Source organism: Bactrocera tryoni, chromosome 2, assembly GCF_016617805.1.
Source record: "Bactrocera tryoni isolate S06 chromosome 2, CSIRO_BtryS06_freeze2, whole genome shotgun sequence".
NCBI classification, from domain to species: Eukaryota; Metazoa; Arthropoda; class Insecta; order Diptera; family Tephritidae; genus Bactrocera; species Bactrocera tryoni.
Window position 1 is genome coordinate 73,670,973 of NC_052500.1, and position 23,057 is coordinate 73,694,029.

The 23,057-nt window shown below is 39.0% G+C and overlaps 1 protein-coding gene across 1 annotated transcript in view; it reads left to right on the plus strand.

Annotated features, from left to right (window-relative positions):
• Positions 1-23,057, plus strand: part of LOC120769340 — a 40,023-nt gene that overhangs the window by 11,477 nt on the left and 5,489 nt on the right. Inside the window, exons 2-8 of the mRNA XM_040096297.1 lie at positions 4,590-4,715; positions 4,774-4,840; positions 4,915-5,233; positions 5,337-5,460; positions 5,624-5,755; positions 11,887-12,075; positions 12,232-12,349. Of these exons, the coding sequence (XP_039952231.1) occupies positions 4,640-4,715; positions 4,774-4,840; positions 4,915-5,233; positions 5,337-5,460; positions 5,624-5,755; positions 11,887-12,075; positions 12,232-12,349 (1,025 nt within the window). The 5' untranslated portion in view covers positions 4,590-4,639. The remainder of the gene's footprint in view (positions 1-4,589; positions 4,716-4,773; positions 4,841-4,914; positions 5,234-5,336; positions 5,461-5,623; positions 5,756-11,886; positions 12,076-12,231; positions 12,350-23,057) is intronic.

Here is a 23,057-nt window from a genome sequence, read left to right on the forward strand (position 1 = left end):
GTCAAGGCAGGCACTGAAGGCGATTATAGCGTATGATGTCAAATTGCTTTTAGTGGTGGAGTGTATAGAAATCCAGAATAGCATATCAGTGTATTGGTATCCCTGTAAAACTCATACGTCTATGCAGAATGTCGTCATCTGCTCCGCCAAAATCGAAAAGGGCCTCTCCAAGACGATCTATACTAGGCGATGTTTTAGATAGGCTTATTCTCCCTTGTGCCTCTTCTTCAATATAATGCTGTAAAAAGTGATACTCACCGTTAATCTGAATCGCAATGACAATCTCTATTGTAAAAGTGCAATGCCACACAAAAAGAATCCTCGCGTTTTTAGATATACGTTACTATTGGCAGCTATAAATTTGGGAAAGTGAAGAGCTTTGTATATTTCGGAGTTAATATGTATTCCATCAAAAACCAAAGCCAAGCGCAAAATAACTTTTGCCAAGAAGCGCTACTTTGGGAACGATAGTCAATTGAGAAGCAGATCCCTCTCTCAACGAACAAAAATTACGCTCTAAAAGTACCTCATCACTCTCGTGATCCAGACCTATTCACGGTTGTAATATCAAAGAAGAAAAAAACTAGTGTAGGATAAACTTTCCCCTGTTCAATTTGCTGTACTGTGGAAACGTTTCGTCTAGCTACGTTGAAAATTTCACCTTAAATGGGTTTTTCTAATAGGGCGAGAATGGAACTCAGAAACCATAGCACTTATCCAATTGATATTTTAACTTAGCTTCATGGTACCATTACACCCAGCAAACTGGTAAAATTTTTTTTATTAACGCAACTTTTTTTGCAAACAATCTGCTCTTTTTCGTCTAAAATTGTTAAATTTCTTTACAAGACCACTTTTATTTTAGAGAAAATTGCAACCTTTATGCATATTAAGATCCCGCTTTCTCTTTGGTTTCAATACCACAAGTTTCTAGAATCACTATCACTTTGAGACTTTCTTGAAAAAGGTGATTTTCTATTAAAATGTCAATAAAAATAGTTTTATGCCTCCAAACACACGATAAATAATACTTAGAAAAAATAAGTTAAATTCCTTTTGCCTTAGTCTTAGTATAAGTTTTCAAACTTTGCTCTTTTTCAGAGCTTTACCTAACATCGATGCTAGCTACTTAAGGTCAGGGCTGCAAAAATTACGGACAGAAAAATAAATGTAATAAAAAGTTGGCTGGGAAAATATATTTCATGAATCTATATATTTTTTGGTCTTGCTTATTATCTAAAGATTTCAGATTATCAAGAGATTTCTGATTTCATGCAACAGGTACCGTTCATAATAGAATAAACACATCAGCACTTGCTTACACATCACATGCTGCTGTTTACATCTTCTTCTAAAACTTTTGGGTAATCCACTTTGATGGAAGGGTTTCAAATCGCATTAACAGTCACTAAATTAAAGGATTTCTTCCAGTGTTCTGAATAAAAAGAAAAATAAATCATTGAAATCAAGCGGCGTGTAAATAGAAGCTTCCTGAGAAAATAATAAAAAAATAGACAATTCAATGATAAAATACAATTTCAAGGTCTTGTCAAGCAAGTACTTAGATACCACAGATGTACGCATAGGGATTAAAAACGAAAAAAAAATACGAATATAAATAAGCCTATACTCCACGCAACGCCAACTAAGATTCAAATAATAAAATCAAAATAGTGCCGGCAACAGATCTTCTTGCGGCGACAGCTTAAATCACTTAAATCGTTTGATTGACGCAATAAAGACATAAACTACCTAAAAATAAAAGATCGAGATCGGCATAAATGTCTAATGGCGATCACCCACACTGGCGTCTCTTGACAGTTTATGTCTACTGTCGCGCTGCTGTTGGTGCTGGTACTGTCGGCGGCAGCCAGTGGACAAATTGCAGTGGACAATTTGAAATGTTCATATGTAGCTATGTTTATAAGTATGTGTGTATGTGTGCTATGGTTATAAACGATACTTTGATAATATTTTAATCACTGCGGCATTTTGATTGATTAAGAAAACTGTGTCATAGACTTAATATATATGGGCCATAGGCTTAAGTTTGTTGTCGCAACACAGATGAAAAAAACATAAATTAGCAGGGCTTGCGATCATTTTCGGAATTATGAAGTGGAGCAAATATGAGTAATAAGCGAAAATACATAAATAACATTCTTATTAAGAAGTGTTTGGGTATGCTAGAAAAAAAAAGTTTTTTTTTAATGCGAACACAATTTACAAAAATGTATAAACATTTTTATAAAAGTTTTAATCTAGCGAGCTTATGACTTACATACGAGTATATTCCTAAACATAACTTTTTAAGGAGTTGAAGTATGAAATTTTATATATCATATTTCAGCTGGATATACCCAACCGAAGTTTAATATTTAAATTTATTTATGGTATAATGAAGAGAACTGTAGATAGGTTAGGTTAAACTGTTAGGCAATAAACCACGCATAGACCAGTTTTGGTCCTTTGCGATACCAAATGGAGTTCAGGTCCTATGTTCAGGAGAAGTAGTCCTCCTTTAGGATGCCTGCGCTTGACGCGAATTTTAACAGACTCTGCGGCCTCAATATCGATACCTCCTACCGTGGGGACCCCAGATGCCTACAGCGTAGTCTTGCCAATGCAGGACAAATGCACTAGAAATCCAATGTTTCCCTGGTGTCCTGCTCTAAACATCTCCAGCAGTCTTCTCAATCTTTATCACGTTTTCGGATGTTACCCGCACACTATTCTTGGCAATCTCGTCCATTATTTTGTTGCCCTCGATGCCTTTGTGATCTGGCGCCCAGAGTAACTGAAGTCGCTTACTTCTGGCAACACTTTCCACTGCTGCCCTGCTTGCCAAGACTCTTATGCCGATATGCAGTACGAGGTTACTGCTTTGATTGCTGCTTGGCTTTCTAGAGGCCAGCTCCGTTGCTTTCGCAATAGCAAAGACCTCAGCTTGAAATATACTGCAGTGCTCCAGCAACTTAAGAGGTTACCTTATGCCTATATCTGGACAGTATATTCACGCAGCAACTCCATCCTCCATTTTCGAGCCATCAGATTCGATTATATATATATATAATCCATTACTAGGTAGAGAGTCGAGAGAGGCGTAAGTTCCACCATGACTTTTTGGGCTGCCCGTCATTGTCAATCCCCCGTCAATCTCTTAATCATACGACCTAAGCAAATGAACGACATCTGCAAATATAGTATACATAGATAGTATATCAGTTGTGGAACAAACTGATGTTACCAGATATGGTCTTACCACCCATTATCCTATACGTAATATTTCCAAGAAAATTACTTCCATCTTTCCTGAAATTCATTAATTAATTTAATCTATATTAAGGCTCTTAAAATTATCCGAATAACTTGAAAACCGATCATTCGAATATCCGTTTTTGGTGAATATTACCCGTTTAATATTGTTCGAGTAGTCGTAACATTGAGACTAAATACTGCAAAGTGTCTTTATAGTAGAGGAAAGCATCGAAAGCTGGAACGCGGAATTTTAATCCACTAAACCTAAACTACTCCCAACTCAAGACTATTCCACGAAACCACCAGATATTACTTCGAGGGAGTGACAAGGCATTTTACCTCTCCTATATAGCGCGGACGGACTGGCACCTATTCTGCTGTAACTATCTTAATTTAGTCATGATGGAAGTTGTCGCTTTGCGAACTGCCTTCCACTTATCAGAAGACTGTCATATTAGAACAGCCAAATTTTCCACCGTTAAACTACCGCCTAGTGTAGTTTCTAACATTTCCTTTATGTTTAGAAACCGAGGAGATAGAGGGATGTCAGGATGAATTCTGTGGGTCCACCATCGGTTGCTACCATTGCTGCCATATTATTTTGATCTTCTTTCTCTCCTCTCTGTTTTTTTTTATTTTTGAAATTGGCGCTGATATCTCAGAACTCATCTCTCTGGATGTCTATGGGTGGCATACTAGCTAGTACTTCAGCTGATTCGCTGGATATAGTTCGGAAGCACTTTTTACTTTTATTGCTGTGCGTCTATGCAGATTTAGGGGCCTAGTACTGGACCTTGTGGTACTCCATTTGAAATAAGGACGATCTTGTATATCAGCCCTCTGTTTTTAAGATAACTCATAACAATATTTATGAAGTAATGATGGGCGCGTATTTCGTATAGGGCTTCGAATATGTTTGTCCATTTAGCATAGTTGAATGCATTCTTTACATCCAGGATAATCAGCGCACAATATTTTTTTGGTTAATCCAGTTAGTCAATTAGTCGATGACCAAGAGCTATAAACTATATATATTAATTATCAGTGTAACGATCTGAGCCGGTTGTTTGTATATAAGTACGTGAACTACTACTTTAGCATTTGAAAACCGTCGTTGACGGACTACTATAGAATAACGCTGTCATACAAACAGACCAATAAAAGTCAAGTCCTTGTATGTTAAACTTTTTCGAGGAGATATCTTCACGAAATTTGAGATGAATTATTGTTCAAGAAAAAACTATAATCCCAACACATCTACCCAATCGAACCCCTATAGCTTAAAAAACGGAATTTAATCTAAAATATTCGTTGTTTTTATTACTTTATAGGTTAAAGCTGATTTTTAAGAAATAATTGCTTGATCCACCAACATCAAACCATGAACTGGCTGTATCTACTAACGATAGCAGCCGTTTTGGCTGTGGGCAGCGTGAATTCTCTCTCACTTGATCCAGGTTTGTCAAGCACGTGTATAACCTAACAATGCTTAATTTCAAAAATATCTCATTTTAGTGGCCTCCACCGAGCTGGAGCAGCACATAAAGAAGGGTGATTGTGTCATATCAATGCGACACATACGGTATGTATATGCAGAAGAGCGGAGCCATTGCAAGTGCTCCAGATAAATTTAACGTTTTTTGCACTTCTTTGCAGGCCGCGTCGCAAACTACACATATCCATAGAAGCACTTTTTATGATCGATTTCCCAACACTAAAACATAAATTATCCTTTTTCCTCGATCGCATGAATCAACGTGTCACCTTGGATGTAACGGCCAACGGTGCCACTGTATCGAAACACTTCGAATTGCCCAATACGAATGAGACCAGCACAATACGTTCGCTGGCATTGCATTTCCATAAGAATCGCATTGCTATGTTGGTGGATTGCAAGGAGAGCTCGACGCATGAATTAGATGTCAGTTTGACCGAGCTCTATGCACAGATGGACACAGATCCGGTTATAAAACTGGTGAGTGGCGGTTTAGTTTTGTATTTAAGGGAGAGGGAGATAGAGTGTGAGGGGTTGAGGAGTACAGCATATATAAATTTATTTATCATTTTCTATTTGACAGTTCAGGGAACGCAAATATCCACTGTACTTTGATGGACAACTCGAGCCGGCGCTGCAACGCACCAATTGCCAAAAGGGCGTGCACAAGCGCAATAAAGTGCACATGATGCGTACGCAGGTGGCGGGTAGGTGTAACACATTTCAATTGTCATTTGTTTACATATGTATTTTATTTTGTTTTGCTTGCTATGCGCATGCGTCTGCCACTTATGTTGGAGGCAATTTTTCATTGTACTGATTTGCATTAGTTCATCGATCACTTTCCTTTATGATTTGTATGTCACACAGAGAAGAATAAGAAACGCGATGTACGCAATTGGTTCAGCAACGATTCCAACGATAAACATCACGAGGAGGAACGCATTCCGATTGAGGTTGAGCAGCGCGGCGACATTCCCATCATGCATGGCGATTGCGAAGGTATGTACATATGGTATATGTATTACTTACGAGTTACACTTATACTTATACTTGTATATGTTCATATGTTTTGAAATGTATGTGTAGAGGCTAAAGTGATAGGCAACATTCCAGTACACTTTGTATGTGCAATTCCAAACTAATCCAGATCTATGCAAGTCCTCATTTGTGTGCAATAAAATTTTTGTAATAACACTGAAAACCCCTGTAGGAATGTGAAACCAACAAACAGCCGTTAATACGTAACTCAGCTTTGAAAGTGTTGGAAATATTTTAAAGCGTTAAAGAGGATTTCCTCGTTCAAAAAACAGCCCTTTTTCAATAATTCTGTTTGAGTTAAAACTGAAAATGGCAAAACTAATTATCGGATGAACAAAATTTAGAACAATATCCTAAAGGCGTTGTAGAATTTAATAAGACAATAAAAAAAATCGGCTCCCGTAACCCCTGGTAACCCCTTAAAATGTGTTGTGATTGTGACACAATACACCATCATTCATTATAATGTATATAAACTAAGTATAGGCCATTTCCTAGTAGCATCTTCATATCCGCATAAAACAGATGATGCATCGAAAACTTTTACAAAGCTTAATCTGGGTTTCGCAAATTCCTTCTCCATCTGGTCTTTCCAACGGAATGAAAGCCTTCCTCTTCCTCTACTTCCCCCGGCGGGTATTGAGTTGAATACTTTCAGAACTGGAGTGTTTTCGTCCCTACGTTGCTGAACTATGTCAATGCCGTCGTATATATCATAAAACTCATCGTTCAATCGAATGCGGTATTCGCCGTGGCCAACGCGCGAAGAACCATATTATCTTTCGCAGAATCTTTCTCTCGAAAACTGGTAATGTCGACTCATCCGATTTTATCATCGTCCATTCCTCTGCACCATATATTTTTTTTATTACAAACATTTTTAAAACTTTATCAAGGATGGGAACAATGAGTGACTTAGTGAGGGGGTTCCTCTTCCAAGGCCTTTTGTTCCTTTTCATTGGCGTTTCCCAAACACTGCACACTAACCTGGGGAGAAGATATTCAGCCTTCTCACTTTAGCTCCCTTCAAAAAATATTTTGGCTACCCAGAGGATACTTCATCTAACACAGGAAGTCGTGAGATCCTTGAGCTATCTGCAAAAGAATTATTTCTGGCCACTCCCAAGTGAATGGCGCTCCGAGAACTTTGCTCACTTGCGTGAACTTCTACACATTACTCCATCCTAACTTGAAATTATATAGATATGTTTAATTACTATTCCTGCTGGAAGACTAAATGTGTGATATACAAGATGTGTTAATGTTTGTGGGGAAAACAGTATTAAAGCGAGAAAGTGAGATGCTTCTACCACATTATCTTCCAAGCAGCTCCTGCTTTGTCGGACAGACACTAATGGAACAATGACCAGCTACAATTCAGAAAAAAAAACAAGTCTTGTCTTGCTGAAAAAGCTCTTTGATTCATATACAATTTATGTTGAGCCAGAATGATCTTGCGACGGCACATGTAACGAAGGATGTCCAAGAGAACAGCGAAATAATATAAGAAATCAATACACAATTATCCGAAACCTTATAGAGAAATGTGATCTAATACACACACACACTTCAACGACAAGTCTTTCAATTTCTGCCGCGTTGAATATTGTTTTCCAAAACTACAGCAGCTGCAGAAGCTTCTTTAGCTGATGTGATTAAGGGGTTGTCTTATCAAGTTCTAATCTCTAGAACATTGTCCTAAATTTTCAAGTTGATCCGAGTAATAGTTTCGGAGTTACAGCCTTGAGAACTTGTGCGCTCGAGGCTTGCTAGGCTAAGTGCCCCGTCTTTAAACGTGTTTTTCTCGAAACCGTGTTTTTGAAGTCGGTTGGCATGATTTCTCGAGAACTGCTCAACGATCTTCATGAAATTTTATACATGTCCTTCAGATGCAATTCTTAGAGACTTGGACTAACGATTTTTCGATTAGAACTATTTGAAAAAAAAAATGTCGCGAAATTTTCACAGAGATTTTGAGTACCGCTTTATTCGAGAACTTGTCAGCATTGTAAAGGAAAATTCATAATACCACTCGCATAGAAAACTTTCTCCCTATTGGCAAATCTGCGGGACAGTTGATTTTATCTAATTAATTTTCCTTCAAATGGTCCAATTGTTGACAGTACAGGTCCAAACTAAGTGCTTGAACACAGCTTTTAGAAAATGATTCACAGCAAACCCCACCAAGCACATAACAAAATTTTCATGACCGTCAATACAGCCTCGGCCTCTGTTCGCGCCGATTCACCGCTTTTCGACCAAGATCGGTTTTGCTTGACGTTTTCGTAACTAACCAATTTTTAGTCAACCGTAACCAACCGCTTCAGAAATGGATCCACCTTTTCCGATTCCGAAACGAATGACAGATGAAAATTCGGTCTGTGTGTTTAACTCGAGTGACACACGTATGACGAACTTTTCGGGATCACTCGCAGTCAGTATTAGCTTACTATATTGGACTTTCGCAACAGTACGCTTACATACTGAACCCTTAACTCTGGCATCTGTGTAAGTCCCCGCGGGACCGCCGCTAAGCATTACATCGCAGTGCCAGCTTTGCCTATTAGCTCACGTCATTAGCTCGCTATACGCGGCTCTAGCTTCACTGCTTCTTTGTTATGGCTACCACAGAAAGAGCAAGTAACTCCATTGTCATGACTATACCTATGCAGGTACTCTCTGAAACATTTGTGTCTTATTAGAAACTGCGTCATGTAAAACTTTCTTGGCGTGCTTTCCTTTCACCCATGCTAGTACATTTCCGATAAATCACTGCGTCCATCTTCCCTTTGCTGTTGTGACGATTTTGCCATTTCTGTATACTTACTTGTCTATCCTCCTTACGCTCTGCTATTGTCAGCTTCCTGCCTATAATTTTGATTTTATCATAGATCTGCTTCAGTTCTCGAGCCATTATGTTTGGCGGCATTATTCCAAGAGACAATAATCTTTTGGACCCTTCAAATTAATTCCGAGTACTTACCTTCTATATCCAATATCTTACATATTTTAAGCATTTTAGTCAAATAAGGGTTAATTTGCAATTTTATGCTAGAACTACTCGATCTGCTCCACAGTTGCGAGTGGGTGCAAGTGGAGCAGCAACTATTGCCACAAATGTAGATAGATATGTCTCATGCACAAATCTATGTGCATATATCCAATGTACAAGCTCTGCAACAAAACTATTGTCATACGCTCAGTGTCACTGTCACTGTCATTGTCACAATCAGGGCTTCGCACTGTGGCAGTCGCTTGCAACACGCAGCTGGTGCTAGTATACGCGAGTTTAACAACCATAATACCATAAAACTACAGCGTACACCCATTTGGCTATTGTTAAAGCGCGCCTCTAAGCTAAGCTTTGGTGTGGATTACATTAAGCTGAATTTAGAGCGTATTTGCAATTTGAGAAGCGCTGTAGAAGAAATGCGGATTGAATTGTACGCATACCACTTGACAATATGAGCTCGAGTGTATTTGAAACTCGGAAAAATAAAGCTCCAGGGGCCACTTAAGTCACCAGCATCAACAGCAATACAAAAGTCAAGCACATATAGACGCATATAGCAACAAATATAAATGCCAGTGTGGCGACTTCCCACGCTTTGCTGAAATTATACGCAAAATATATACTTAAATAAATAGGTATATACTTGCAGGAGGTTATATTGTGTTGCTGCTGCCTGGCTGGGCGTGTGCGCAACTGCGTCATAATTCCGCGCTGCGGCACGCTTTATATGTACAGACAATTGGCTATATGTAGCAGCTTCATAATTTATTGTTTATTTTTGTTACTCACCTTTTTAGCGATTTTTATACCCTGAACATGGTTTATTGGGTTTGCCACCATATTTGTAATACTCACAAGGAAACGTTGGATAGCTGGTCAGCGTGGCGCGCCGAGTGGATTTAGTCATGTTCTTCTGTCCGACTGTATATATGTACGTGGAATAGTCCCTCAGTTTATGAAATATCTATCTGAAATTTTGCACAAGTTCTTTTCAACTCAAGAAGGTGCTCATTTGTCAGAACCGCCGATATCGGACCACTGTAGCATACTATATATGTAGCTACCAAACAAACTGGCCGGTTAAAATTAAGCCTTTGTACGGACAACTTTTTTATTTGACGAGATATAGTCTTCTTCTCCTTTTTTATTGGCAGTGCGACAACTGTTTATTCGATGACAGAGGATATTTCGTCTTGCCCTCGTTCACTATCAGACCCATTTGCTTCGCTCCCTAATCCATTCTGGAGAAAGCAGAACTAACGGCGCGGTTGTTGAGGTCAATGATATCAATATTATCGGCATAAGCCAGCAGCTGAACACTCTTATAGAAGATTCTCTATTCAGATCTGCATCTCCAGAAGTATCAGACATCGCGGCATAAACGCAGCTCCTTTTCCTGCTGTCAAAAGCTGCTTTGAAATCGACGAGAAGGTGGTGCGTGGTTTTCTTTTCACGGGTCTTTTCTAAGATTTGGCGCATGGTGAATATCTGGTCAGTTGTTAATTTTCCAGGTCTAAAGCCACACTGATAAGGTCCAATCAGTTTGTTGACGGTGGGCTTTAATCTTTCACACAGTACGCTCGATAGAGCCTTATATGCGATGTTGCGAAGACTTATCCCAAGGAATTTGGCGCAGATTGTGGGGTCTCCCTTTTAAGGATTGGATAGAGCACACTTAAACTATAATTGTGGGGCATGCTTTCGTCCGACTATATTATACAAAGAAGCTGATGTATGCCCCTTTTCAGTTTTTCACCGCTGTATTTGAATAGCTCGGCCTGCAATCCATCGACCCTCGCCGCTTTGCTGTTCTTCAGACAGGGAATTGCTATTCAAACTTCTTTATGGTCGGGCAATGGAACGTCAGCTCCATTGTCATCGATTGGGAAATCGGGTTCGCCTTCTCCTGGCGTTATACTTTAACTGCCATTCAGCAGCCTGGAGACTTGTTCCCTCCATAATTTTAGTATGCTTTGGGCATCAATCACTAGACCACCTCTGGGGGTTCTACAAGAGTATGCTCTGATCTTGAAACCCTCTGTTAGTTGCCGCATCTTTTCATTGCATTTTTAAGCATTATCCCTGTCAGCCAGCTTGTCAAGCTCTTCGTACTCATGCATTCGACCTCTCTCTTTGATTGTCTGCAATTGCGTATCGCTTCCCTCTTCAACTCGGTATCTATCACATCCCGCACGTGTTGTGGTCGAGGTAGGCAGTCTGCTTTCTCTTCGCTGCGACATTGCACCCCTCATCACACATTTTCCGAAAATCAATGGTTTCGTTTGCAGCTGTAAGTAAGGAGCTTGAATTGCCGTCCCATAGTTACTTATACCAAGTATCTGACGAGTGCTCTTAGAGCCCAGGAGTGCAAGTCGAGTAGGAAATAGTTCGACTGTCTGTTATTGCAGCTTATCGACTTCGAACATTCCTTTTGTTTCTTGAAGTGCGTTTTTTGCTGCACAGAGGCGGGTGTGTATCTTAGCTACAACAAGATATTGGTCCGAGTCGATGTTAGGATCTCGGAGCGTACGCACTTCTAAAACACGGGAGACGTGTTTTCCGTCTAACACAAAATGAACGATCTGTTTGGTGGCTTTTAGATCTAGAGACAGCCAGATAGCTTGATGAATTTTCGTATGCTGCAATCTGGTACTATAGATAACCATATTTCCAGCCACGGCGAAGTCGATTATTATAGCATATAGCTGTCATACAAAGCCATCGATCAAAATCAAGATAAAGATCTTTTTATATCCTTTTAGACTATAAAAAAAAGCTGTGAGGGGTATTACAGCTTCGGAGCAGACGAAGTTAACCTTCTTGCTTGTTGTTACCACCTTTTTGTTTATTTTTCTTTTATTGTTTTGTGTCTATTGTACTTTTTTGCACATTTACGGCATAAACGCATCTTCTTATTGCTGTTTATTCATTAATGTTTTTTTTTTTAATATTTCATCCTCACCTTTATTGTTGCTCATTTATAAGTACATATTTAGTATACATATACACACATACATACATATTTTTTTGTATTTTATTTTGTTAATTTATGTTGTTTATATATTTTTTGCGCATACAGACGCCCTCGCAAAATCATTGAGCGACCTAATGGAATTGGTGAAACTTTTACGCGAAGACATCGCCAACCAACGTCAAGAGATCGCCTACCTACGCCGCTTGCTCGAGAACTGCGCCGGCTGCAAGGAGCCGAGCAGCAGCAGCCTGCGCTTGGAACCGACATGTCGCAACGCCAATCCCTGCTATCCAGGTGAGCTTATATTTGCAATGCAGTACATGAGCAATATACACCATTTCTATAGCCATACATACTTGTACATAGAACTTATATACACACATAAACGCTTATTTGAATTTGAAGTTCGTGTAGAATGACGAAAATTTACGGTTTTGTCACCACTTGCAGGTGTTGAGTGCCGCGAAACGGCTAGTGGTCTGAGGTGTGGCCGCTGTCCGATGGGTCACGTGGGCGATGGCAAGATATGTAAGCCGGGCGTCACTTGCGCTGATCGTCCTTGTTTCATGTAAGTAAAAAAAATTGTGTTTGAATACGAGTTTATAAAGAGTCTCAGTGAAGCTAACTTAGCTTGAAGTTAGTCAAGACTGTCTGTTAGGATAAAGAAATCTAAGTATTCGTGTAGCAAAAGTATTCCTATACCTTTTTAATTGATCCTAGTTTTCTCTAATTGCGAAAAGTTTGAAGCTAACTGAGTATTTCCTTTATGCTCCATCAAGTCTTTACATTATTTTTATTTCATAAGAAACCGTCTACCTAGGCTTTCTATGCTTTCCTCCACTAACAGCCGAGATATTTTCTATTCTTTCCTCCATTAGCGGCCAAGATATTTGCATGCATGTCTGATTATCGAAATTCAAAAATATTGAGTATTATCTATACTAATAATGATGACAACATCTGGTGACAAGGGTCCAAACTCCAATGTGCTTCATTCCAAGAGGAACGGTTTGAAGGTTAATCGTTTCCTATTACCCTCTTCGGTAATACGAGTATTTTCACTTCTAGCTTTGGGTTAAAAATTGAAGTTTGCACATGACTAATGTTTTTAAGCGAAGTTCCTTACGGGAAGTCGATCAGAAACTTGATGGCCAAAACTACTATATGTATATTTTAAGTAGCTTAATGATTTTATGTACGGTTTCTGACTTGCACATATTGTAACACTACAAATACAAGTATATTTATGGGTTAATTACTGCAAATCAGCTAATTACCAAATATAGACCACTAAGGTACAATCCTCATGTAATGAATAGTAACGCTAAATCTTTATGGCTTAAGTTTTGGTTTACACAGACTGGTTTTGTACTCCTCTCTCTTTTTCTCTCTCTCTCTCTCTAAATTAATAAATTAACTGAGACCGTTGTTTTGAACAAGGTTCTCCTAGCCGAATTTTTCACCAACAAAATCATTCGCCATAGACAGGAAAAGAGAGTAATGACTTGGTGCTAGGTCTGGACTATAAGGTGGATGTATGAGAACCTCGCAACTAAGCTCTCGGAGCTTCTGACGAGTTACTATAAATGTATGTGGTCTGACGTTGTTCTGATGTAACATAATTCCTCCTCCTGTTGGCCACAGCTGGCCGTTTTTGTAGTAGTCGGGTCTACCTTCAGTTGACATTGTTATATTTTCCCAGATTTCATCAGCAATAGACATCCACTTCAGAAATGGATTGACTTTATTGCAATTCAACAACTTTATTGCAATTCTAGAAGGATATTTCGCCCGTGAGGGTTGTTTGAGTTAACTCATCGAGCATTGTTTTGTAGTCACCCTTATTTACATTATTGGGAATACTAACTGGTCACTGTCTGGTAGCGATACACGTCCGCAGGATGAGGCTGACAGATCGAGAAGACTGAAGGGAATGTCTAGAGCAGGGCACTTGGAAACTTGTGCACGTACCGCTGGAAGCATCTGGAGTCCCCACGGTATGATACACTGAAGAAGGTATCGATAGTGAGGCCGCAGAGTCTGTTAAAATTCGTGGCAAGCGCAGGCATCCTAAACGATGACTACTCCTCTCTGGTATCGCAAAGGACCAAACTGGTCTATGCGTGCCTTATTGGCCTACCAGATTAACCGAACCTAACATATTTAAATTATTCCAAACGAATATTTGTGCAATGTTGAGCTCCTGGGAAAGCGAAACAGTGCTTAAATGGCGATCTTACTCGACGATTTCTATTACTTTATCGATATTTTAGATAATTGGGCTTCCAGAGAGTGATGCATCTTTTACAGATGATGCAAGATCAGGCACAGAATCAATGAAACTTAAGTTACACGAGATGACAGTCAAGAACATACACACTATTTCAATGTTTATATTTTTAATCGCCTTACGTTTCGTCTTTACCGAAGAAGAACTGTAATATATTTGTAGATTTTTCTCTTTGCTGATCTTCACATTTCACGGAGGCCTTAACAATACTGAGTACAAGCACTCACAAAATTATCTAAAAAGTTTTCTTAGTAAAAAATCTTATCTTTCAACACCACATTGCGTAACCCTATCGAAATTATATAACGCAAAATATAGATTATTTAATCCATCATTAGAAAAACAATGGTTTTTTTTACCAGACTTTATTTGTGTGTCTCTTGGTTTCACGCTGTACTATATTCCACTCTGCCGCAGCATGTTGACCTCGATCAGCTGGTAAATCCTGGGGCTGCAAGCCAAGCTTTGTCAGGCTTGGATCTCGAAAGCATCGCAGACTTCCGTAGGTTTTCAACTATCAAAGCTCCAACAACTGACCTGCATTTGCGTGAAAGGTGCCATGCGCACATGCCCGAACGGCAGCACTTGAAGTCATGTGGGAACTCACACCGCTTCACCTAGAAATCGGTCAGGTAGCCAAACACGCCATCCTTCAAATGACAGCAGAAGGGTTTGGGAGAGTTAAGGTAATCTCATCCCAGCGTGTGAAGGACTTAAGTGGGGGAATACTCTTAGCTCTTTTCCTAAGGGACAGTATTACCAAAAGAGTAAACTTTATTAAGAAGTTCAAGATTACCCTCAGCAGCAAAGCTGAATGAAAGGAATCCGCTCTCGAGCCACTGCTAATGGATAGTACAATCAAGTGGTACATCGACGACTCGAAAACATCGGAGGGAATTGGTTCAGGATAGGATCCATACCTACGGGAAGTTATGGGAGTGTATTCCAAGCAGAAGTCTTTGCTGCATAGAGATAAACCTTCAACGCAACTATCGCAGCAAACATATAATCATACTCAGCGACAGTCAAGCGGCACTTATAGCAATATCTGCGTATGAGGACAAATCGCTCCGCTATACTAGAGTGTATAGAACGGCTGAACAGATCGTAACGAAGTGCACCTTATCTGGATGCCCGCTCATAAAGGTATGGCTGGCAATGAACTGGCTGATGAGCTGCCTGCTCCGCTTCATTCACCAATCATATTTCCAAATAGGGATCACATCAACCTCCTTAGCACTTGGCAGTATATTGGAATTTATCAATTTGTTGGGGCTAAGTGGGTCGTTGTGACTTGGCGTCGCAGTGCTATCCTTATTTATTTATCTATCTATTTACCTAAGGAAATCGATTAATTTGCCGCTGCTTGATTCTTAGACATTTTTGTCGCTAAATTACTGCTTTTGACCATTCAAGCTAAAAATAATTTAACGCATATTAATGGTGAGAACAAAAAAAGTAGTTCTAAGTGGAAAATTTGAAAATGCGTTTTTCATTCATAATATTCCACAATAACCCACACAAAAATGTGACGTTCTAAATATTTAAAAATGTCTAATTATTTCTGCTCTACAAAATAACCTTTTCCATATATGTGAATAAAATAATTTGAATTATGAGTGCAACCCACGAACAGCTCCGTCTATAAATTCAATAAAAGCCAACGCTTCGTGGGCATTTTATTAAATATCTTGCATTTATTTGCAATAACTTAAAAGTGAGTGTGCGGTCCGCACCGCACAACATACACGCCGATCTGCCATAACTTAAGGCAACTAGACTAAAAGAGCAACAACAAAGCGCCTAAATGAATAAGGTGACATTAAGTGCATGCTATTGTGTCAAATTTGAAAGAAAACAAAACGCATTGAAATCCAAAACCAAAATTATGGGCGCATGCGCTGCAACAGGGAGTGCGGACACATGTATGTGCGCATATAAAAAACCCATAAAAACAGAACATGTGTAGCGCCTACAAGAAGGGCAACCTGTTATAACGAGCGATTGCGGTGTTGCCGCTGTGGTGAAGAGACGATGACTTTTTTCCGATTCTTTTTAGATATTTTTTAGATTTTTTTTTAAATTTTTGTTTATTTTTTTGTTAAGTTTTTTTTTTTAAGAATTTTAATTTCTTTTTTTAGATTTTTTTATTTTTTTCTTTTATTTTTCGTTTTTTTTTACACTCATCTTTCTTTTTTTTGGTTTTTGGTTCGGTTTAGTGGCAGTTAAGTTCGCTTTAGTAATCCTCACTTCAACCTTTGTTGTTATTGTTATTGTTATGGTTGACGGTAATGTCACATAAATTTCGTGTAAATTACAATTGCAAAGAAGAAAGATTCTTGCGACAAAATAATAACGCGGGTGAGGTAACCGATATGCCAAACACAGACAGATATTAGTACGACAACAACAAAAACAACAAAATACCTACTTGTACTTATCTAAATGTGTATGGGTGTCATCTAAATGAAATGGAATTGAATGGGCAACTTTGGATGACAATGATTTTGGTGGCTGCGCCCTGTTTGAACTTTATTACAGCCGCTGCCTGCAGCAGCTCGTGCATCTGCGGCATGCAGCAAGCCGTTGGAAGGGTATTCATTCGCTAATTTGCATAATATACAAATTATTACCCACACACAAACACACACACGCAAACACTCATATATATACAAGAGTGCATATCGCCATGCGCATTGAACTGTTGTGGCAACATTGTCGTTAATGTCAACTTTTATTATCAATGAAATGTGACTCGGCCACTCGGAAGGGAGTCGCAAGAGCGCGTGTGGCGCAGGCGCAACAGCAACGCATAGCAACAATGCCATGACATACAAAAACAAAAGTCAAATAAATTATATAGATGACAGCGCATTTCATTGAATGCTTATAGGAAATAGTTTTAAATGCATGTAAACCCTTTTTGTTGTATGTATGTATATATATTGTTCAGGCGACAATGTGGAACATGCTGCATACTTCGGCTTTCTGCTACGTTGTTGTGGCATATTAAAGGCGCCTTATCAACACTAAGTAGCTGCCTTTTGAACACATAAAAGGGTATTGTTACCGCAGCATGTTCTACTATACCATATATATACATACGTAGATATGTGTATCCCGACCCATAGCGCTGTTGCGCGTCCTCGCTTCTCTCTTTTATTTTCTATTTGCTTGCCATTTATCTGGCCAATTGGCAATAAAAAATACATAAAACGGCACTATAACGATCACCTGTTGAGTCGTTGGTGCCACAGTCACATTGAAGCGACCCTTTCATGTTCTCTTTTGGTGTTTGTCGTTGATAAGCCTGTAGTTATGTGGAATAAGGAGTGCCAGATAAGTGGGTAACCGGAAATTATTGATAGCTTTTTAATAAAATTAAATACTTAACAGTTACATTGTTATTGTGATGTGGTTGGTGTTAAGGCAAGGCGTGAGAATGAAATCAGAGACCTCAAACAAATGCTTCGATTCAAATTTCATATATGAAAGTAGGGCGGTTGGACTAGGTCAGTGCTTCAATTGTTATTTTATAAAGGGTATTCAGTCCGGCTTTGTTAATTCGTTACTTGTTACTCGGTAGTTTTTTAAGTGCGTTTTGTTTTTGTAAAATTAATAGATTATCGTTTTCTACGTAGCGAAGTATCAGACTGGCAAGCTTGATAGTTTTTTCTTTATTTGGTAACATCAATCGGCTGTTTGCTTTGCGTTGTTGCATAAAAAGTTCATTTGGTTCATTGCGAAAAAATACATTTACTGCTCATTACTAAATTTTTCACAAATTTTTCAAAAATAAATACATTAAGAACAGATAAGAAGCATGCATCAGCTTCTTTGTAGAATATGGTCGGACGAAAGCATATCCGTTGATTGAAATTAAGGTGTGCTTTGTCCAATCCACAAAAAGGGAGTCCCCACAATCTGCGCCAACTACCGTGGAATGAAACTCCTCACCATCGCATTTAAGATTCTAGCGAGCAAATCATGTGAAAAATTAAAGCCCATCGTCAACAATCTGATCCGACCTTATCAGTGTGACTTCAGGCCTGGAAAATAAACAACTGCCCAGATATTCATTATGCGCCAAATCTGGGAAAAGATCCGCGAAAAGAGGTTCGACACACACCAGCTTCGACTTCAAAGCTGTTTTTGACAGCAGAAAGAAGCTGCCTTAAAGCCGCTATGTCTGAATATGGTATCCCTGCAAAACTAATATGGCTGTATAAACTGACGCTGAGCAATACCAAAAGCTTTTAATAGCTCCGTAAGGATGGGGAAGAACCTCTCCGAGTCCTTCGATACCAAACTAGGTTTCAGACAAGGCGACTCCCTATCGTGCGACTTCTTCAACTACTGCTGGAAAAAATAGTTCGAGCTGCAGATATAAACAGAGAAGGTACAATCTTCTACAAGAGTGTACAACTGCTGGTGTACGCCGATGATATTGATATCATTGGCCGTAAAAACCGCGTCGTTAGTTCTGCTTTCTCCAGGTTGGACAACGAGGCGAATCAAATGGGTCTGGTAATGAACGAGGGCATGACGAAATATCTCCTGTCCTCAAACAAACAGTCGTCGCAATCGGGACTTGGCTTCAACGTTGCTGTTGACAGTCATAATTTCGACGTCGTAGATAATTTCGTCTATCTTGTATCATCAGTATTTACAGCAACAACAATATCAGCCTCGAAATGCAACGCAGAATAACTCTTGCCAACAGGTGCTACTTCGGACTAAGTAGGCAATTGAGAAGTAAAGTCCTCCCTCGACGAAGAAAGACCAAATTCTAGAAGTCACTCATCATCCTCGTAATGATATATGGTGTAAAAGCCAATAAAGAAAGGAGAAGAAGTATGATATTAAATAAAATTGAATCAGCTGTTTTGGAACAAACTTTGGCACACTACTGAGATGGAGCTAAAGTACGGTCACAGTTAAATGTTTTACTGAAGTATCAACTAACAAATGACCAGATTAATGAGTTCGGTCTGAATATTTCCTGTTTAAATAACCAGAAAAAGTATTCTGTTAAGGCTAGAGATATGAGGACAAAAAACCCATTGTTTCTTTAATAGTTAGCTTTAGTAATCAGTATCTTACGCTATATAGCAACAATCGGTTAATGCTACATGCCATTAAAAAAATAAGATTTTATATTAAAAAACTTTTTGGACCGTTTTGTAATTGCTTGACTCAGTATTGTTAGAGCACGCGCCAAAGATAGACACCAGCAAAGAGAAAAATAGCCATATTTTATAGTTTCCTTCGATAAAGAAGGCTGTAAATGTGAATATACTGTAACCACTGAATTATGCGCAATTTTGAAATCGTCGGTTCCGTTCCATTAATTTCACCATGCTCTGTAAAGTCATTTGCTAAAAATAAATATTAAATACGGGAAATCCTCGAGTGCGATCGTCATTAAACATTGTTTCGATTGCCTAGAAGCTCATCATGGCACAAACACCGTTTACAATCATTTAAATAAAGGCTGAATATAAAAAAAAGCACGATGTAAGGGCGTATGGCAATACGAGGTAACGCATTCATATGCGAAGAGCTGCTGAACCGCAAGGAACTCGATCTATCTCTAAAGTGGATGGCTAATGGGAATAAAAAATGGGTCATTTCTGACAACGTCAAGCGAAAGCGATCGTGTTCGAATCGCGGTGAGCCGAGCAAATGGCGGCCAAGCCAGCTTTGACGGTCTGAAAGGTTTTGCTACAGATATTTGTTGGGATTGGGTGGATTAGCAGGTAATCATCTATTATAAGCTGCTTCCCTACTACCAAATTCTTAACTGGGACCCATACTGCCAACAAATCAAGCATCTGTAGTAAGCAATTGCTCAGAAGTGACCTGATTTGGTCAATAGGAAAAAATTCTGTGTTCCATCAGTACTACTCTAGGCTACATATGTACATTGAAAGTGACTAGCCAGAACCTTTTGGAACTTTATTGTGACGTTCTTAAGCATTTACCTTATAATCGAGACCTGACGGTAAGTAAATGTCTTTGGCGTATGATTTTGCTGGTGAAAAATTCGCCTCAAGAGAACCTTATGAAAATCGTCTGTCGTAGTTTTCTGCAATAGAGATGAGGATTTCTATGAGTGTGGCATTATGAAAATACTCTCAAAAACGCAACAAGTTATTGAATCAAATAAATCGGATCATTATCACTATGCTATTTTGACTAGTAGAAACACTTTGCTTTCGTTTGATTATCATCTCTTAAAATCATGATTATGTACCATTTTGATAAATAATAGTCTATAAGCAAAATCGTTTATGGCCCTCTAACATACTCAGTCTTAAATTAGCTCTACAAATCCTCTACCACCAGATTATTGAAACCGCAAAAGTTTCTCCTAATCAAAGTTTAGTTACTGTTAGGTCGATTACCTGTGTTATTAAATACTTAATTTTATAATTGGAAAAAAATTTATATTTTTTGTCGGTTGTCGAAGGCATTGTCTTGTGCCTTGGACATAATAGAAGGATATACATACTTTGTATTCATATCTGTAATGCTGTTCACATATCGGGCGACTACTCTTCGTAGGTCGAGTAACCATTTTCAGGACGAGGTAAAATACAAAACTATGGAGCAATGATTTCTACATATCTCATTCGCTTCAGTAGTCCAAAGTAGTCACAACTTGATCAATATTTTGACATTCCACTCATATCCATCACACTTTGCTAAAAATAGTTATAGTGTAATTCAACGAGTAGCTAAGGGTTTTTATATGAATATATGTATGTACATATAATCAGCTGCGCAAAACTACTTAAAGCTGTCAGGGCTGTCACTCAAATTCGAGCCACAGAGTGAACACAACAACTGCGCCTCGGATCAAGCATTCCTTGACAGCGCTTCAATATACCTAAATGTACTTATAGACGAGTGAGTCTGTACTCTCATGTTAGTAAGCCTAAGCTTCGAAAGGTAAACTTTTCAAAATAACCGCCGCAATTAGCAAAAGCGTTAAGTATGTACATATTTAAATGGCATACAAATTATGTGGGCGAATTGCCAAAGATGGTGAATCATTTGTAAATATGACAGGGCTTGGGTTATTCATATGTGTACTTGTAAGCTTGTAGTATATTTTTACTTAGTTTGCGCTTGATTGAGTCTTAAGAGCCTACAGCTTCATAACTGACTACGATCTCATCATCTATCATTCTCTGTAAATGTTGCTGCGAAGGTTTACTCATACCGCTGACGGCTTACTTTCATATAATTATAGGTATTTGTATGTATTAATGTTTACTATTAAGGCAAATACAAATATACACTAATTACTGGCAGTTTACCAAGCAAATAAAGTCATACATAGATCAACTTATTATACTACTTGACGGGACACACCCCAAGGAATGCAGTGAAGACCCTTCGCTTTAGCTAGTTGCTATTGTAAGCGTTGGAAGGTGGATTACTGCTAGGGAATCTACTTGCAATGTCAGCGAATGCATATGTCAATGTCAATTTTTTCTCGGTTTTGCGCCGTGAAGCATTAAAGTTGCATACTTATAATACATTATTGTTGTTCTGAATTTTTTTTTTAATTTGTATACCCTAAACAGTAGAGCGGATTAAAAATCGTTGGCTCGAAATAGGTTTAAGACCCATAGCCTCCTAAGCAAAGTTGTTCAGAACGACCCGTAGATCATTTCTCGCATACGCGATTTTAGAGAAAGCAAGTAAGGAAGGGCTAAGTACGGGTGCAACCAAACATTTTGTACTCTTGTAACTAGCAAGAATCAATGCCAGGGAAACACCTTAAAGCGCACAAAGTCAACCCGAGGATACTATTCGACACAAGTTTTGTTAGAAAGACGAAATTCATTACACATATACATAGTATACAGGGTTCGTTCCGAAAGCGTACGCGCACCGACTGGATTCGGTAGAGGGCGTTCCTAGCTAACGAACGAGCGGCTGGTCAGTTGTCTCCGAGCACCTGGAGAGTCGTGTTTCTGTGAGTGGTGCAAGCCGAAAATGCAGCGTTTGATAGAGCAGAGGTGCGAGATTAAATTCTGTGTGAAGCTCGGTAAATCTGATTAAGCGCATACCCAGATGTTGCTTGAACAAGAAGTGGTGTGTTTCGATGGCACCTTTTTGGAGGGCCGGGAAGAGGTCGCTAATGAAGACCGGAAGAATGAGCAAATCCAAAGTGAAAACGATGCTCACTGTCTTTTTCGACATCAAAGCAATGTCCACCATGAATTTGTTCCTCCTGGACAAACCGTCAACGCCAAGTTTTACGTGGAAGTCTTCAAGATACTCAAACGAAGGATCAATTGGGTCCGACAAGACATCGCAGCCGATTGGAAGTTGCAAAACGACAACGTCCCAGCTCACACCGCCTTACTTGAGAACAGCTACTTAACCAAGGCCGCCATCCGAACGCGGCCGTTCTACAGCCTAGACTTTAGCTTAACAAAATGAAACTCTAGTTCGGAAACTTTTTATTTGTGAACGGTATTATAGCTTTTCTTTTTTATCATCTTCTTCACATTTTTTCTTCTTTACCATATGAATACAATATTTCTTCATACTACCGTACTTACTTATTTGTTGCTGGGGTTTCTTGTGAATTGCTAATGGGTTAATGTCAGTTAGCAATGCGATCGGGAATGCGAATGCGAATGGGAACAAAGCGAATGCGTAGGCGAACTCGACTCAAAACAAATCAACGCTCACGAACACGCAAGCAAATCCAGAAAAAATACATACATATTTATGTAAGTGGTTTACATTCGAACTCACTTACATACATATACCTGTACATATCTTTCACTACCAATGACTTACATTTGAGAGCGCGAACATTTAACCAAAAAAGGTATTATATCCAGCACTTAAAGTTAGAGACTCTCACCTTCTGTTGCTGTTGATCTTAATACGTGTGTATTTACATACATACTTATCTACATACAAACGATCAGCTAAAAAGGCAGTTGAGCATGCGCGC